This window comes from Doryrhamphus excisus, linkage group LG17, assembly GCF_037039965.1.
Source record: "Doryrhamphus excisus strain RoL-2023G ecotype Guam linkage group LG17, RoL_Dexc_Guam_v1.1, whole genome shotgun sequence".
In the NCBI taxonomy this organism is placed as follows: Eukaryota; Metazoa; Chordata; class Actinopteri; order Syngnathiformes; family Syngnathidae; genus Doryrhamphus; species Doryrhamphus excisus.
Window position 1 is genome coordinate 4681528 of NC_136373.1, and position 19463 is coordinate 4700990.

The window sequence follows — 19463 nt, forward strand, 5'->3', positions numbered from 1 at the left end:
GTGTTGTGTGGCGTGCCCTGCAGCATGCTACAACCTCAAGTCGCTACCGACACCCCGCTGACCCAAATAACGATGGCAATGTCTGCTGTGGCAGAGCATCGCCCCCCCCCCCCCAGCAGCTTGCGTTAAGTGGACTGGCAGTCAAGCCCCTGGCTGCTGTCAATCTGCCTACCACTGCACTTCTTCTAATTAACTTGATTAGGATAGAAAAAAAATACAGACTGATGTATATACTCATGGGTGTCCAATCAGATCATCTGCAAAAAACCTCTGGGTGGGACACATCAGTAGAGCAAGCGAGTACAAAGAGTACAAAGCCTGCGTTATGACAACCTGTATTTACAGAAAGTGTGCAATAATTATTGAAACAAGAGCAGACAAGGGACCTAAATTCGGGTACCCCAACAGAAAAATGACATCAAAATTCCCAATAGCTTATAAATGAGGGTCTAGATTCTGGTTGAAGGTTAATGATTTCCAAGCATGGACAGCCCGCTTTCAATCACACCACGTATTTTCAATAATATTTAGGTCTAGGGACTGAGATGACCATTCCAGAATGTTATACTTGTTCTTCTGCATGAATGCCTTAGTAAAATTTAAGCAGTGTTTAGCGCCATTGTCTTGTTGTCTTCAACTTTGTCCTATTCCTGATTCCTGTTGGCAACAATCTGCTGATACTGACTGGAATCCATGCAACATTCAACTTGAAGATGATTTCCAGTACCCGTACTGGTCACACAGCCCCACAGCAGGATGGAACCACCACTAAATGTTACTGTGGGTAGCAATTGTTTGTCTTGGAATGCTGTGTTCTTCATCCACCTTATGTCCAAATAACTCCATTTTGGTTTCATCAGTCCACAGCATCTTATTCCAAAGTGAAGCTGGCTTTGGACAATTTTATACTATTCATAAATGTTCTGTGATCTCTAACTCTCTAACTGAATGTCTTTTAAAGAAATTATAATAATGGCAATTACCATAGTTTTAAATGAATTAGCTATGAATACTTTATTAGCCGACCCATTAAAATATTGCCATTTTCATTCACTGCCGTTTCCCCCCCTGCCATCCATTAAAGTCAGGGGAGGCAGAAACCGACTCTAAATGGCGGGGAAGCGCGTCTTTGCAGCGCAGCAACATGCCACAGATCCCAATAACTTTGCACAAAGCTGCAGGGGGTCAAGCCGAGAGCCAGCAAAAGCAGAACATTAAGCAGAGTACACCGCAAACAGGTACGAGGAGACGTCGGGGACCCGCTGGGCAATTTGGATTGTTAATGCTCAGCGTGCTGCAGGGACGTAGCCCACTTTCACAGTCGCCAAAATTCTGCCACTCGTCATCTTCCAGCTTGACAGGCTCATGTGGAAAAACATTAAACGACATTTGTGCGTGTAGAGAAAGACGTTTAGGATATTTTGTCATAAATCTTCAGTGAATAATGTAAAGTAACATAAGAGGTAAGTAAAAAAAATGTCAAAATAAATTGTCAAAAGTCCTATTTATAGAGTATTTCTAATTGACGGAAAGTGGCAAGACCTAGTATTTCCAGAATGGTCCAGTTCCTGAAGATTTACTAGCAATTTTCCACCACTTTACAACATGGAGTAAAGGCCAAAATGATTCATGCTGTGGCCAAGTTGTGAGTTAAATTACATTTGTGTCGGTTCGATGGACATTTTATGCCTTACAATGACACAAGAAAGTGGTGAAAGAAGCTGTTTAAAAAAAATAAAACTGCAATGTCTTAGTAACTTTTGCTTCGTCCTTGAGTCATTTTTCCAGACAAGTGAAACAACTAAATTGTGATTGGGACTCTAAGTACAGTACAGGGGGGTCGGCAACCCGTCGGCTCCTCAATTTCCTAAACTGTGATGGGGTTTTGTATGATATCACGAGTCTGTGAATGCATCCAGGCTGCATTCTGACTGCTGTTTGGATGAAGAAAGGGAAGGGAGTGGCTGTATTACCCAACCCCGGTGGTAAGCTATACATCACCATGAATACGACCCTGGAATAGTAACAAAAATCACCAGTAGGCAAATTCATTCATTTATTCATTCATTCTCTACTGCTTTTTCTTCACGAGGGTCGCGGGGGTGCTGGAGCCTATCCCAGCTATCTTCGGGCGAGAGGCTGGGTACACCCTGGACTGGTCGCCAGCCAATCACAGGGCACATATAGACAAACCACCATTCACACTCACATTCAGGAACATGCAAACTCCACACAGAGATGGCCGAGGGTGGAATTGAACCCTGGTCTCCTAGCTGTGAGGTCTGCGCGCTACACTAGGCAAATTGATGACATTAATTATATCAGTTTGGAAGTGGAATTGAACTTCAGGATTAAGAACCAAGTACTCTACGACCTGAGCAATTGTGCTTAAATAGAATCAGTAGAATGTGGGTAGTAGGAGTATGCACCAAATCAATCTCCCATAATGCTTTGCGGCAAAACTCTTTAAATAGCTGTTAATATGGTGTGTATTTTTATCTGTTTTTATATCTTTAGAACACAGATAAAACATTGAAGGATTGAAGAACTGTTTCCGTGGTCTCTACTATCATTCTAGCCTACATTGTTACAAAGTCACTGATTTCAAATATAAGCAATACGATACGAGCCACCGTGATTAACATAGACTTCATCCCAGCAATAGAGTCATGTGACATGATTTCATACGCCATATTGTCGACCAGCATCACAGAACACGTTCCCGTCAACTTTGTAGGTTCCACTCTAGGATTCTTTTCTAGAATACAATATTGTTTGTGAATGATTGTGGCACGTATTCCAGTTTAATAACCAAACGCTGCTCCCCTTAGACATGAAACTAAGCCCAGAGGCAGCGATTGTGTTTGTGCTCCGGGTTGACATTTTCTACCGCAGCCGTTCGACTGTCAAGGTGCAAGCATCACAGAGGAAGCCTCACACGGCGTCATGTCGCTCGATCTCTTTGGGGTTTTTACGGACTGATCGTACGCACACACGGATACACACACACTCACTCACACACAACATAGAAACCATGTTGTGTTTCTTTTTCCAACTTAATCTCTACAGTCTCTTCAACAGTGCTAACATCTAATCCTGTTTCAGCTTCACCGGCACGCTGGAAATGAAAACAAAAAAGGCAAGCAAATACTGCGCATACATATATAATCAAATGATGAAGCTAACTGTCTCAGTGGGCTACCGCGCTTTTACTCTTTTGATGTTTAATTAAAAAAAACAAGTCCAGCTTTGACGTTTCAGCTGCTCTGTTGTGGAGTAATATGCAAATGTCAATAAGAATGCATTGAAAAGCCGGCTTTGATGCACTGGGGAAGGAATAGTTGAATAATGAAACAAATACAGTGTGGCGGCGGTGGTGGTGGAGGGATTTGATGGGCGTACACATGAAACAAAAGACATAAGCGTTACTGCTGTCTTTGCTACTGTTCCGTTTAAGCAGAGCACTGGGGGAAACCAGTCCATGCTAATGAGGAGACGAGAGGGATTGAATCTTGCACTGGAACCACTCGTCAAAATCATGTCTGCCATTTTTGGAACTCGACACTTTCTATTAAAATGTTTCAATTAACACCTTTATTTGATTAACCTCACACAACCAGACGGCAACGCCCTGACACCGTTTTTACCAACTCCACAAGATGCATTTGAAGTATCGTTATCGACCTCTGCATGCGCTACAAAATGTTGTTACTCGGTTAATGTTGTAAAAATCACGCGTGTTACTTACCGTACTGTTTGTTTACTGTTTACAATTAACTCATTATTAATCCTGGCTGAGCAGCTTCCTCCTCACCACGATTACAACATTGGTTGTGTTAAGTATAATTTGTATTTTCAACATTTACAATTGCATAATATGCCGATATTTGCGTTTTTTCCTTGTATCGTATCGGCCGATACGCACATTAGGTTTGCCGATGTTTTTTTTCCACCGCATGATTTACAGTCAGGCATCCGCCGGGGCAGCTTTGTGTTGCAAAGGATTTGGAGCAGTCGTGTCTGCTTATGAGAGGTCTTTATCATGCACAACACAAACTTTAATGATGAGAGAAATGTTTTATATATCGTACTAAATTGTATCAGTGTGATGCGTTTGTGTGTGTGGAGGCGGGGCGGGGGGGGATGGGGGTGAGCGCGTCACGCTGCGGAGGAGCAGTCATCACATCGATGCTAGATAAATTTGTGTTTAAGAAAGCTGAATCCTACTGTGTTCAGTGTTCAATAAATATTTGTTATCATGGTCATTTCTTCATGTAAATTGAGGGATCAAAAGCAATATCACAAAATATCAGCCATCGGCCATCGGCTAAGGGTGGTGGAAAAAAATCGGTATCGGCATCGGCCCCCAAAAAACCATATCGGTTGATCCCTAATAATAAGCCATGCTTTGCTATTTTAGAGTAGAGTTTTCAAAATGTCGAGGCTGCCACTGAAAGTAGCCTATTTGAAGGGAATTTGAGGTCTGGGGTTGGCATGCACGGCAGCATGCACAACAAAATCAAAGACTTGGGTGGATAGGACTGGGGGAATAAAAGAGCAAAAAATAAATAAAATCAGGGAGAGAGAGGGGCGACCGCTCCAACCTCATGGATCACATATCAGTGTGCAGGAAGAGTAACACAAAGACACAGGAAGAAGAGCAGCACTACAAGACCCCCTCCTGTTAGATCCGCTTGGAGCAAAAGGGGAAGCCTTCACCCCTCAGCATCCTTCTGATGAGGTCGCCTATTGGGTGACCCCACTTTTCCAGCCAGGAGTGGGGGAAGACACAGCCGACATGGACAAAGACAGACAAGACATTGACTGACGCACTGAAACAAGAAAGAAGAGCTTTTCTTTTTAGACAACAGTTATCGAGACAAAGACAAACTGGGGTTGGATGGACGGATGGAGTAGGCATGCGGTGTTGAAAGATGGAGCTGAGAGGATGAACGAGTGAAAGTGAAGGCACTGCTTTGACTTGCCCCCCCCCCACACCCACTTTATCGTTAAACCACGTCATACACATTTGAATTTCACAACTCCCGTGTTATTCTACTCACCACAAGGCCCGGCATGTTTGATGGGGACAAGGCTCTTGGAGTGGCACTCGGCCTTGCGCCGCATGCAGTCGTTAGTATACGTGCGGCCGTCCTTGCCGCACACGGGCTTGTAGGTACCGTCGCACTCGATTGGATCGCACGAGCATCGGGAGGTCAGCTGCTCCACCAGACACACGGCGTTGAAGCGGCATTCTTCTTTACATTCCTCTGCGAGAAGGAAGGACAAATACATCCAGGGATAGTCTGTTGTTGGCCAACGCATTTCAATAAACAACTGGAAAATATGCTCAGGGACACATGGCAGTTAAGAAACCATCTGCTTCAGTTTTTCAGTCTGTTTTTCAGTCTGTATGAAGTGTCATATCTCACTAATTAAGTAAAAAATATTAAGAAATAGTGTGATATATATATATATATACACAATAAATATTGTATAGAAATATTATTGGACTCATCAATATACTTTTTTTCCCCACATTGAAGAACAAATGAGGTCCATGTTGTGGTCAAAAATAATTAGAATATTGTAAATAATGCAATTTGAAGATTTCCATCACGAGAGAGTTTTGTACGAGTTTGTACAAAAAGGGATGAATTATGGCAAAAATAAAAACAAAGTATGCAAATTAATATTATGCAAAAATAAAAACTAATGTTTTCTAAATTAAAAAATCTTTATTGATATAAAAAATAAATAACACACTTGGTAAAAATAAAATAATACTGATTAAATTGAAAAAAAGGCAGTATTGCTTATGTTTGAGTCATTGTCAAAATAACAATAATGCTAGGATTTGAATTTATGGTTGAAAAATAGGTTTGTACCACTTTTTATTCTAATTAAATAAGAATTAATCTTATTATTTGAATATCCTTGTCATGAATGATGCTCTGTTCAGCTTAATGATGATTTTTTTCAACAAAAAGTTCCATAAAACTTGAAGTGAACTCTCAAATGTAATTTTACGGTCTAAACTATTAGGTTCATTACCATCAGACCTGCTAAGCTGAGATTGCCTTCGAAAATGAAGAAAAAAGAATAACCGCTGGTGTTAAACGGCACATTTGCTGGCGAAGTGAGAAAATCCAATTTAAGGGCAGTGTTCTTGCGCCACTCGCGACGCCTTCAAATGTATTTCATTCCTGATCGCCGAATCAAATTTGTACAGCAATCCAATTGCTTTCTTTAACAGCCTGTCAAGCCACACTTAATTACATTGGTGCTCCATCACGGTGAAAGGATGTGTGATGTCACGGTAGCATGTCCAAACCACCACTCTGATTAATTTGCAACTTGTAATTTGCTAAGGGATATGATTTCATGGATCGCTTTTTTCTAATTAAATTATTCTTTCATTGGGCATTGGTGTCGCTGGGGGGGTGGGGGCAAAAATGACCTAAAAACTATTACTTTTCAGCTTGTTCTTGCCACAATTTTGTAGGATTTTGTACCAAAAAAATATGTAAAAACTTATTTTTATACCTTTACGAAAGTTGAGAATATTGGTGCCAGTTTGACACTGGAACAGATATTCCATTGTAATTATTTTCTATGGGGAATGTGACTTTTTCCCACGTGTATGCTAGTTAAGAAGGCTGACAAGTTACTTAAAACAACAAATAAATGCTGTACATGACAAAATATGATCACATTTGACATGTTTTGGCAGATTTCCTCATCTGTTAGCAGATTTTTCTTCTTCCTCTTTGGACTTTTCCCTTCAGGGGTCACCACAGCAAATCAATCTCCTCCATCCGACTACCCTCATGTCCTCCTTCACTACGCCTCCTACCTGGCAGCTCTAAACGCAGCATCCTTCAACCAATATATTCACTATCTCTCCTCTGGTCATGTCCCAACCATCTCAGTCTGGTCTCTAACATGTAATGTCTCTCTGATGTACTCCTTCTGGATCCTATCCATCCTGGTCACTCCCACTGAGAACCTCAGCAACCTCATCTCTGTACTCCAAAATGTAGTGTGACTCTGGACATGTCCCAACCATCTCAGTCTGGCCTCTAACATGTAATGTCTCTCTGATGTACTCCTACCTGATCCTATCAATCCCGGTCACTCCCAATGAGAACCTAAGCATCCTCATCTGTGTACTCCAACATGTGCTGTGACTCTGGACATGTTCCAACCATCTCAGTCTGGCCTCTCTGACTTTATTTCTAACATGTAATGTCCCTCTGATGTACTTGTTCCTGATCCTATCCATCCTGATCACTCCCAGTGAGAACCCCAGCATTCTCATATCTGCTACAACCAGTTCTGCTTCCTGCCTTTTCTTCAGTGCCACTGTCTCTATACCAAACAACATCACTGATCTCATCTCATCTGTTGGCAGATAATTGTGCTTATTAGTATGTAATATATTGTAGAAATTCTGCAGTGTGCACTTGAGAGTGATTCAACTATTTTTGGAGGTTGTGAAGAAGACTTTTGGTATCATTTTCCACTAAATTCCCATGGCATCCTGTTGCAGTACTGAATTAGCAGTCTGAAAACATCTTCATCAGCCTCCTGTGTTTGATGTTCCACACGCATTAGAGTCCGTCCACGTCACTAGCTTAAACCTACAACGCTGTTCTCGTGCTCAGGCTCTGACAAAAACACAGCAGGGGAAACGAGTACTCATCCTCAAATGGCCATCATGTTTACAGTCGGAACCGACAGCTCTTTGTAAACTAAGTGGATACCTCCTCCTTTGTAATGACAGCCAGCCTGAAGGCTCTTATACAGACCCTGAAGGCCTCATGACCATTAATTTAGCCTTATCATCCATGAATGACATTGTATGTCTGATCTTACCGAGCCTTCTGCACCAGCCGGCGTGAAGCTTCCTGAGTTTGATGCCTTTCTGCAGCCCGGACGCTTTCATGGCACACTCACTGGGGTACGTTTGGCCATCGCTGGCGCACAGTGGCTCGCTAGCCGGGGGGCATGAGTCGGGCGAGCTGAAGAAGAGAGGCTGCCGGGTAAGGGCCTCCACCCGGCACATTGTGTTCAGACTGTTCTCACTGTCTTTGCAGGGGTCTGTGGAGACAGACAATATTTGAAAACATTGTCAAGTACAAGAAAAAAATATGGACGTGTATTTAAAATTATACATTTGCTGCTCCAATAGTACTAGCCAGAGGTGACCAGCTTTCGTCATTTCGGCGTTGAATGGCAATTATTGGCGTCTCACAAGCGTCCCTAGTAATTACGCTGATTTACAGTTAGAGTGATTATTTCACAAAGTCAAAGGTACTGTAATGTTTATTTTTGTATTTCAAAACTACTAAGTAGTATACATCTCAAACTCATCTGCTGTTAAATTGGCAAGATGCTAATTGCATTAGCATTTCATAGTGTTTTCTATGTTAAGTTAGCTTAACCTATATATATTTTTAGGCTTTCATATCTTGCTATTTGACTACGTAATTATGCTACTTTAACAAAATTATAGAGTCAATATCTTAAATGAATAAGTTAAAAAGCAAACTATGCCTGATTCACTGTTTATTCCAACACGAATGAACCTATTCACATTCTATGAATAGAATATGATAATGATGAATGAAACAAATGGTGAAGTAAAAGAGTGTTTGAAGGTGGCGAACGGAAGGAAGATCTTCCATCTCTGCTTCCCTACACATCCACTATTAAATGATCATCTTAGCCTGGCAATGGAGCACACCTCCAAGTGAGCTCCAGATCGGAGTGAAGACAAGGAAAAAGATAAAGCTTGCGCCCCTGTGGCTACACCCTCCTTGCAGGCTGGCCTGTTTGGCCGTTATCAGCACACCATCATAATGGGATTGTGGTTTGTGGATGTGCGGGAGGGACGTTGTTACGCCTCCAAACAGGACTCGGGGCTTTATCCTGCTTGCCACGCGTTTGGCATGAGGGGAGACAAAGGATTTATGTCGGCACTGTGGCAAATTAAATCACGGTCATGCTTGCCACAATACACTTAAGGCAATGAAATGTTAAAGGGCAACTGCACTTTTGGGGGGAATTTGCCCATCAATCACAATCCTTACGTGACATATTAACCTTAGTGGTATATAATTTTACCTGAAAGCAGTAGACATAACATAAAAATATTCATTCATTTACTATGACACGTATCCTCAGTGGGGCATGGGGGTATGCTGGAGCCTACCCCAGCTGACCCCGGGCAGAGTACAAACTATCCATGTCTATGGAGAGTGATATAAAGTTTGCATACTACAAAACATGCAATGAAAACAAATGTGTGACAGAGTATGGCGAGTTTTTGAGTTAGTCAAAGGGCAGCTAACGTAGTCAAAATGCTAAACAACAACCAAAGATGTAGTTAGAGAATCTGATGCCAGAACCCAAAAATTTATTTATACATCTTTTGTGTTTTTTGTGGTTAGCGCGCAGGCCACACAGCTAGGAGACCCGAGTTCAATTCCATCCTCAGCCATCTCTGTGTGGCGTTTGCACGTTCTCGCCGTGCATGCGTGGGTTTTCTCCGGGTACTCCGGTTCCCTCCCACATTCCAAAAACATGCCAGGTTAATTGGCGACTCCAAATTGTCCATCGGTATGAATGTGAGTGTGAATGGTTGTTTGTCTATATGTGCCCTGTGATTGGCTGGCCACCAGTCCAGGGTGTACTCCGCCTCTCGTCCGTGGACAGCTGGGATAGGTCCAGCAGCCCCCGCAACCCTCGCGAGGATAAGCAGTAGAAAATGAATGAATGATGCAACTCCTCACCAGTGTATTAGGACTTGAGAGCAATTTTAATGCCAGCAGTCAGGAATTCTGGTTGTTGGGCCACCCCAGAACACCCCACCTTTTGATTTTTTAAATAATTTCCTGGCCAACAGCACTCATCATAAATAAATTGAAACATTTTCAGTTAATCTATCGGTATCAGTATGGACCAATCACTCAAGGATGATCGGTATCCGAATTGTCAGCATAAAACCCTGATTAGAGCATCCCTAACATTTAAAAATCATTTAGTTGACTAAATCGATCATGTCCAAAGGTTGTATCACCGACCCAAATGACAAAAAGGTCCGGCAGGGATACAAAGAGCAACAAAGCAAAGGATAAAGGAGTCTTGATAAAGTCGGTGGCCAGGGCCTCAGATTATTTTCTCGCAGGACAATACAAAGGCTTGAGGAGACTAGCAAACTGGGATTTTATAACTCAGCACCCGCCAGGCCATTATTGGAGAGCAACACCATTACCTCCCATTAACCGAGAAGAACAGCTTCCCAGGATCCATGCTCTCCTCCAGCCGAGCAAGGAGGGTAATTACAAAAAGAATGGCCTGTTTGCTGCAGCGCGGATAAATCGGGGAAGCACCGTTCCCCACGGGCCGACTCGGGCTGGATTTATGCGACCAACCTTCTGTCTGCAGACCCACGTATTCATCTCGTGTTGCCCACCACCGAGCTTTGTCTCGAGAGTGATACACTATTCTCTCGCTCTCCATCTGGCTCTCCCCGACGAGAGAGGAAATAAACAACAATCGCCTTGGGAGTAAACAACCATTGCTAGATGATAACAAGTATAGGCCAAAATGACGAGTTCTACTTAGAGAAACAACAGTTTGCACCACAGGAGAGGCGTTGCGATGCGCACAATTGGAATGAAAAATGAGAATTAGCAGGACCAAGTAGTAAGTAAGTGGAGGAAGTGAATGGGAAATAATAATAGCCAGAGGTACGAAAAGAACAAAGGGAGAATATAGAAAGTAAGGGGAAAAAAGCGACAGTTTGTGGTGGCAGACAATAACTATCATTACGGCCGAAGCGCATGAAAAGAGTTGATTGCGTTTAGAAAGTGATTGAAGGTTTGGAAGAGTGTTTTCGTTGTCAAATGGCAACATGTACATGAACATGTCGGTCCATGGAAACAGTTTAGGCGCTTCTGATTGGATTAAAAAATCCTAACCTACATAGCCCTGTGATTGTACCACCTTTTGCCCCCACCCCGGTAAAAAGTAACCGAGATCTATCAGTCTGGAGAAAAGCCATTTCTAAAGCTTTGAGACTTCAGCCAACCACAGTGACCAAAAATCCACAAAGGGCGAAAACATGGAACTGTGGTGAACCTCCCTAAGAGTGGCCAGCCAACAAAAATTAGTCGTATCCAACAAGTCACAAAATACCCCACAACTGCATCCAAAGAACTGCAGGCCTCATTTGCTTCAGTTAAAGGGGACCTATTATTTTCCGGACCTTTGTATTGACTTCTATAGAGCAGCTACACGCGATAACCAGCACAGAAAGCTTTCTAGATCTTCCAGAATCTGCACCTATTCAAAGCTGTGGTTGGTCACACTCCCAAGAGCTTAGCAAATGTAGCGAAGTTGATAAACGGTAGAGAATAATAAGCAGCAATTTGTCTTTTGCCCACTGATTGTGGTAAGAAATGGCCATGAGCAACCCTGTTACCTGTATGCACACTCTATAGTGCTACACATTCAACTCCTTTTGATCCATTACTTACACAAAATAATCAGTTAGGACACTGATAAATTACTTACTTACTGCATGCTCTTCTGACTCTTCGACACGACTAAGTAACGTTGGAAAGGCGTCAGGTTTCAGCAAGAGTTAGTCCAGGCTAGTCCAGCTGAACCCATGTTCATGAAACAGTCCAGTGTGATTAAAATCTATTTCTTTTGCTGGTAGGGAATTAGGAACTCCAACCACTTGTGCCTGATGTTTGCATTATTAGGAATTGTAAATAAATGTAGAGTGGCTAGCTTATTTTTACACTTGTACTTGTAGCTAATAAAAAGTCCCATCATTGCCTATGATTAATATGCCAAATGTTTCAAAGTGGGTCGACCTGCATCCCAGAATGAATTATGTTCGACCTCCAGTTTAGACCTTCATTGATTAAAAATGGAGAAAACAAAGATGTATTTTACCGCATGGGCCTTGGTGTTGCACCCTCACGTTCTTCTGGTTCTTGCAGGCATACTGGTGCAGCTCGCACTCGTTGTGGTAGTCGTTCCCATCGCTGCCGCACACCGTCTGCTCTGGCTTGCCCTCGCAGCCCAGCGGGCACATGCACTTCGCCGACAAGCCGTCTGTGGATTGGACACAGGTGCTGCCGTAGCTGCAGGTCACCTCGGCGCAGGGATCTTTGAGAGCTTTGAAGGAAAAGAGAGAGAAGTTTTAGACCAAAACAGAGAGACTATTACTCGCACACTTGAGGGCATTTGCTGCTACAGTAACAATGGAGCGCTTGATAGCAGACAGTCCATCGTATTTAAGTGGTGACTGGCGCACTATAGAAAGGCCCAGCGCAGTCATTCAGGGTGTCAAGAAGTACTTGACATCCCTCAGTGGGGACATATTGTCGCGCCATTGTGTATCATTCTGATTTAGGGGGCTCTGGATTCCAAACATGCATTTCCTCGATGCTCCAGCGAGCTTTAATCGAGAAGGGACCCACTGAATATTTACCTTTCTACAAAACGAGTCCAAGAGCAAAAGAGAGGAAAAAATGGGGAACGCATTCTCCCTGAGGACTTTGTTTTCAGCCTAATTAAACAGCGTGACTCACAGGCGACAATTTAAATGTCGCCTGTGCTCCCTTGCCACTGATGGGGCTTTTCTTACAGTTTGACAAATGGCAGTAGACTACAATCGTCATCTCATTGCAATGCATATTTATGACTTTTAAACATGTTCTGCCGTGAAAAGTGAGGCAGAATGCCAATTGCGATCCTATTTCTTTGCGATTTCAACATGTTTGACCATTCATTCATTCATAATTCATCGTTAGCAAACAGTCATTCGGATTTGAAAGTACATCCCAAGATGTCCGCCATGTGTAACCTTTAACATGATCAATAATCAAACGTAATAATTTTTTTCTGGGTACATGATACCATACATCATCCATACCAAATTTGCGCGGGCCGCACTAACATTAAACTTTCATATCAAGGCGGGGGCTTCAAACTAGTGTCCTGTGGGCCACATTTGGCCCGCGGGCCGCGTGTTTGAGACCCCTGTCTTATGGCATAGCACTAATTTACATGTTTTTATTGTATATTTTGTATTGTATTTACTATATTTAATAGTATACATGATCAATTATAATAGGTTATTATTATTTATTTTTAAATCAAAGCCTTTCCCTAATAGGTGCCCAAACTAGGAAGTTGACCATGGAGACTTTATAGTGGACACATATGAAAAGTCCAGACTTTAACCTGAAATAAATGTTAGACCAACACACATCAGCACAGCCACCCACCGCATAAGGGAACACAGCATTTTCTCTACTGTCTTTTTAAAAGCCTTTTCTCCTTTTGAAAACATTACCCCCCCCCCCCCCCCCATTTAGGATGGAATGACACCACTGCCGTTTTAATAAGAGGCTGAGATGCGATCGGAGATATTTTATGGAAGCGTAAGAAGAGACTGCTCTTAATCAAAGCATATCACCCACTCTTCTCCTTATCCTCCAGATGCATTTCCCTTCCTTTTATTCCACGCTCCTGTCAAGTCCTTCGGAGGCTTGCCGAGCACTTGTAAGACTCACTAACGAACTCCTTTTCTCCTCCGTTATCCCCCAACGCCAGAACTCATTCAAAGACTTTCAAACGCAACTTTTTATAGAAATCCAGCAGCTCAGAAATCATCAAGTCATAGTGATCCACCAGCGAGCGGCCAATGTGACATGCTAATTGCGTCGGAACAATGACCTGCTAATAGTCCTCGGGATTCTGCATTGATGCCCTTGCAGCAGATCAAGTGAAAGGTCATGTCGCTTCTTAAAGAACAGACCATGCAAAATGCTTGCCAGGGCTTAACAATAAAGCAGTAATGGCTGGTGCTAAGTGACATGTAGACCGGCCAATGACTGAATGGACCCTTACTACAAAGATTCAGTCTAAACTACTTTAACACATACTCAGCCCTGCTAACAAGTGCTAATAGCGAAAATATGGTGGAAATATTAGCAGGAAACCTTGCTCATATTTTTGTCTTTCTAATGCAAGAGGGGGTCCAAAAAAACGGCGGATCAAGCGTTGCAAAATTAGAATGATCCTCGCTGCCAATTAAATGACCCGCTATCGCCGTGGAAAATCTCAAAGCAGTTGAAAAAAAAAAAGAAAAAGGCGGAGATAATGAGAAAACTGCAGATAAGAGAAGAGACAGTTAGGCAGGAGAGATAAGGACACCAACAGATGACATTTTAGCACAAATGAGGCAAGTCGGGATGAGATGGGGATAGCTGCTACATTTTTGTGTGTGGACAATTTATAGCACCTTTGCTAGGGAGGATATATTTTCGTGAATTTTTGCTAAAGTTTGTGGAGATTTTTTTTTTCTCGTCAGATTCCAAAGGATGGCACATTTCAAAATTTTTACAGAAGATTTTTTTTATTTTAATTGTAATTTTATTTTTTTTTTTATTATTTTTCATTTTAATTATTTTTCATTTTCAAACAACCATTCACACTCACATTCATACCTATGGACAATTTGGAGTTGCCAATTAACCTAGCATGTTTTTAGGATGTGGGAGGAAACCGGAGTACCAGAAGAAAACCCAGATCTCCTAGCTGTGTGGCCTGCACTCTAACCACTCACCACCGTGCAGCCCACAATAATTATAATATATATAAATAATTCAAGTCCCAAGGATCACTTACACACATACATAGATCTGAATAATAATCAATACATACAGCAACAAAACAATACAGAAAACATAACTGAGGCGAGCTTGAGCAGGTTCTTCTTTGTTTTTCTCAAGATGCTGTATTTGCTGCTCTAAGATATGTCATGTAATGCCATAATGCGGACAAATAACCCAAGTGTACATAAAGTAAAGTGACATAGAACCCAACAGACATTGATTTATGACAACAAACTTCTTTGCCAAGAAGTCGTGTACCTCCTGAAGAATCAATAAGCGCTATATAAAACCCATTTTACTCTGTGACCCAAAGAACAATTAACCAGTCACCCATCTTGGCTGCCCACCCTGTATTTGTAAAACCCTGCTTAAGTCAATCACAATGGGGTTTAGATTTGTGTTATTATTATTATTAAGCAACCCAAAACGACATAATGGCAAGCAATTACATGGAAATCATGCTACTGATATTGTCGCTCAGCAGGTTGAAATAACTCCAATCAGAGCTCAGTTATCGGGGGGAAATGCTCTGTCTGGGCAGCCGTTGGTCCTAATGATGATTAATTATATGTGCTGTGATAATGTGTTGCTGCAATCAAAAGTTGGGGATTTACAAGTTTATGTATTTTCATGCATGATATTGACAAGATGCTGCTAGTCTTCTTAGTTGCTCGATGACTGCCAGCTGAGAAAAAGCAAGAGAAGCTCGAGGAGGATAATGTCTTCCTCAAAAGTGGGGCAGAAGGGCTTTGAAGGATGTGGTTGGATGGGGGGGGGGATTACTCTGATCTTCTCCCCTCTCATCCAGCTATCCAGCAGGCAAGCAGGAAGCAGGATGGTGACGTGTGTGTGTGTACGCACATGTATGTGTGTGCGGGGAAAAGGAGGAGGGGGGGTGGGGAATCACATCTTTGCTCGCTCTGTGATCCACTGTTTGATGCAACTTTATGAATGCTTCATTAGGGACAGGAAGTTGTCAGCCACACACAGAGGCTTGAGCTGGCACCCTGATACCACACTGTCAACACACACACCTGCGTCGGTGTATGCGTTTGTGTGTGTGGACCGTGCACGTTTAAAAGTGTCGGAAAATGAGCTTGTGATGTGTTTTCAAGCATGCATGGTTTGCTTCCTGTAGAGATGACAAAAGGAGAGAGAGGAGGAGGTATGGAGCTAATCAAATGCAACGATGCAATGTGGGAGAACCTGGCAATGCGAGTTCTAATCAACAACTCCCCAACCTCCCAACAGCAGGAGAAGAAGAAGAAGAGAATAATGGTCGACAGAGGTGACAGTGACATGAAAGGCAGGAAGTTATTTGCAAAGAAAATGTGCCTAAAAATCTTCCCAGGTTTCAAAGAGTCGTTTGATACACCAAACCAAAATAACATTACAGCCTATAATGATATCCAACACACTTGATTGACAGTCAGAGAGGAATTAATTTAATGTTTAATATGGTGGCTTCTGTGGTTTTGGAAACCATTTCCCCCTCATAATAAATGAAATTAACTATACCCAGGTGAGAAGCCGGGCGTTTTAGAATGCCTTTTGAAACCGAGAGTTAAAACTTTTTTCAGGGCTCACTTCCAAATGTGCAAACCTCATTATCTGAAACTCAAGAATACAACATTCTAACTACATTCTGTCATTATGTATTATGATGCATAATGGACAAAGACTGATGATTGAATGCAATATTCATCTATTGACTGTCCGAGTATGAGTGGCCTTACATAGCAACAGCGTTATCGCTGTTGCTAGGGAGCTATATAACTGAATGCCAACTTTAAATCAACAGCGACGGAGATGAATATCCAACGCCTAATGTGGAAAAACTAGCTTTGCCATGGTAAACAAGTCACATGACTAGAGTAACAGCACAGTCTGGTCAACTTCCTAGCTAAAGCTGGCATTAACATCAGGTAAAGTACACAACGTTAGTTAGCTGGATATTTTAATTGGCCACCGTATTCACAGGATAACGTATCATTGGTTTGCTGCTTCAATTGTGGTATACGATCCACCTCATTTATTGTTCTGCTTACCTGATTGGTTGAAATAAGTCCGGTGTAGCGTGTCATAAACAGTGTGAAAAGTCTGGTGTAGCGCGTATTAAACAGAGTGAGAAGTCCGGTGTAGCGCGTCATAAACAGGGTGAAAAGTCTGGTGTAGCGCATCATAAACAGGGTGAAAAGTCTGGTGTAGCGCATCATAAACGGGGGTGAAATGTCCGGTGTAGCGCGTCATAAATGAAGTGAAAAGTCCGGTGTAGCGCGTCATAAAGGGAGTGAAAAGTCTGGTGTAGCGCGTCATAAACGGAGTGAAAAGTCTGGTGTAGCGCGTCATAAACGGAGTGAAAAGTCTGGTGTAGCGCGTCATAAACGGAGTGAAAAGTCTGGTGTAGCGCATCATAAACGGAGTGAAAAGTCCGGTGTAGCGCATCATAAACGGAGTGAAAAGTCTGGTGTAGCGCATCATAAACTGAGTGAAAAGTCTGGTGTAGCGCATCATAAACGGAGTGAAAAGTCCGGTGTAGCGCGTCATAAAGGGAGTGAAAAGTCTGGTGTAGCGCGTCATAAACGGAGTGAAAAGTCTGGTGTAGCGCGTCATAAACGGAGTGAAAAGTCTGGTGTAGCGCGTCATAAACGGAGTGAAAAGTCCCGTGTAGCACATCATAAATGGAGTGAAAAGTCCGGTGTAGCACGTCATAGACGCAGTGAAAAGTCTGATGTAGCGCGTCATAAACGGAGTGAAAAGTCCGGTGTAGCGCGTCATGAACAGAGTGAAAAGTCCGGTGTAGCGCGTCATGAACAGAGTGAAAAGTCTGGTGTAGCGCGTCATAAACGGAGTGAAAAGTCTGGTGTAGCGCGTCATAAACGGAGTGAAAAGTCCGGTGTAGCGCGTCATAAACGGAGTGAAAAGTCCGGTGTAGCGCGTCATAAACGGAGCGAGAAGTCCGGTGTAGCGCGTCATAAACGGAGCGAGAAGTCCGGTGTAGCGCGTCATAAACGGAGCGAGAAGTCCGGTGTAGCGCGTCATAAACGCAGCAGTAAACCGTGAATCGGGGGTCGTTCAATCCTGTGAGTGGCGCACACTTCTTTGGCTAAAATTGTGCAAAAAGTGAGTATTGCGCAAACTAGCAAGTGCCGTCACACGCTGGCTGCGGTTGAAATTGATGTTATGCCCCTAGCCAATAATCTAACGTAGACACTAGAAGTTAAAAAAAAAAAAAAAACGAACGGTTCCGGGAGAATTGTAATATCAGAATGAGTTCCAATCGATGCGTGATGCCCAACCCTAGTCACACCTTACTAGATTGTAACAAGCGCGTTATCCCACTTGGCTCTTGCAGTGGCGTTTTTTTTTTGTGCTACAGCTACCTTGCTCCTTGTTTGGCTTTTCAAACAATTTTTTTTATTGTTTGTTTTGTTCTTGTTAGCTTTTTCCTGTCAGCCTTTTGCTGGCAGTGTTTTGTATTTTTGGACTCTAGGTATTTGTATCTACTGTCACTGTGAGTTGAGCTGTCAGAGTTGTCTCAAATGCTAGAGAGAAGGTACTAGAGCACTGCAGGTATTATTTTATTGTCAATTATACCCTGGTGTCCCAAAAAGCGAGTACTTATTTTTTTTTTTTAGATGCTGATTTTTTTGCTTTGAACTACAATCTAAAATTTAGATTGCAAGCTACTACTTGCTGGCAGACATAGGCAAGGACAGCTATCTGGGGTCTTCACCAATTGTTAATGACTTATGTTGATAAAGATGTCACGTACAATAGTTACTAGTCCGTGCAGAATGGTGTATTTGCACATATAGTGCCATAACCCACTTCATATGAATGCATTAAAAATACACTTTAAGTGAAATTGCTGATCTCTGCTTCCACTCGCTTCTCAATCATCTTCAGAGAATAAACGTTGATTCAGCATCTGAGATAACACTTATTTCTGCAGCTCTAAACACTTCACTTCAATGACCTTGAAAATTGTGATATGTTTTTCGTTGGGTTTTGTTTTTCCTTGTGTTTCACCTCAAAGGATGTATCTTACTGTTTTACTTTTATTAGAAAATGAATATTTAGGGGAGAATTGACTGTATGTGTGTTAGTTAGGTTAGCTGGAGCAACTCAAACACCAGAACTTGGTCAGAGAGTGATTCCGGTAACAGTAACAGAACTGTATGGACAGTCCAATTTTCCATACAACAGGTTAATTTGTGAGTAGCATAATGTATTAATGAGCCTGGTTTCTGTACTGAATGGACATTAGCATAAATGTAAATCACAAGCTTAGAGGAGCACTTGCTAATTTACAAACACACACACACATACAGTATTTGGCTTCACGGCGAAAATGGCGCCAACAGGTTAGCTAGCACTTCAAATGTTAGCTTAACACACAAGTGCACACAAAAACAACGAGCGATATTCGCCGCCTAATTTGCATATAAATACGACTGCGAACGGTCGTTAGCAGCCCATTAACTCACCTTTATCAAGAACGCTAAACTTGCAAGCTTAGAGGACCACTTGCTAATTTACACACACACACATAAGGTATTAGGCTTCACCACGAAAAGGGCGCCAACAGGTTAGCTAGCACTTCAAACGTTAGCATAATACACAGGTGCATACAAAAACAACGAGCGATATTCGCCGCCTAATTTGCATATAAATACGACTGCGAACGGTCGTTAGCAGCCCATTAACTCACCTTTATCAAGAACGCTAAACTTGCAAGCTTAGAGGACCACTTGC

The 19463-nt window shown here is 42.4% G+C and overlaps 1 protein-coding gene across 5 annotated transcripts in view; it reads right to left on the reverse strand.

Moving 5' to 3' along the window:
- Positions 1-19463, reverse strand: part of agrn (agrin) — a 240434-nt gene that overhangs the window by 92476 nt on the left and 128495 nt on the right. For all 5 annotated transcript variants that reach the window (XM_078798098.1, XM_058085205.2, XM_078798096.1 and 2 more), the window contains 3 exons: positions 11974-12198; positions 7879-8103; positions 5064-5270 (listed from right to left, as the gene is read on the reverse strand). In XM_078798098.1, the coding sequence (XP_078654224.1) occupies positions 5064-5270; positions 7879-8103; positions 11974-12198 (657 nt within the window). The remainder of the gene's footprint in view (positions 1-5063; positions 5271-7878; positions 8104-11973; positions 12199-19463) is intronic.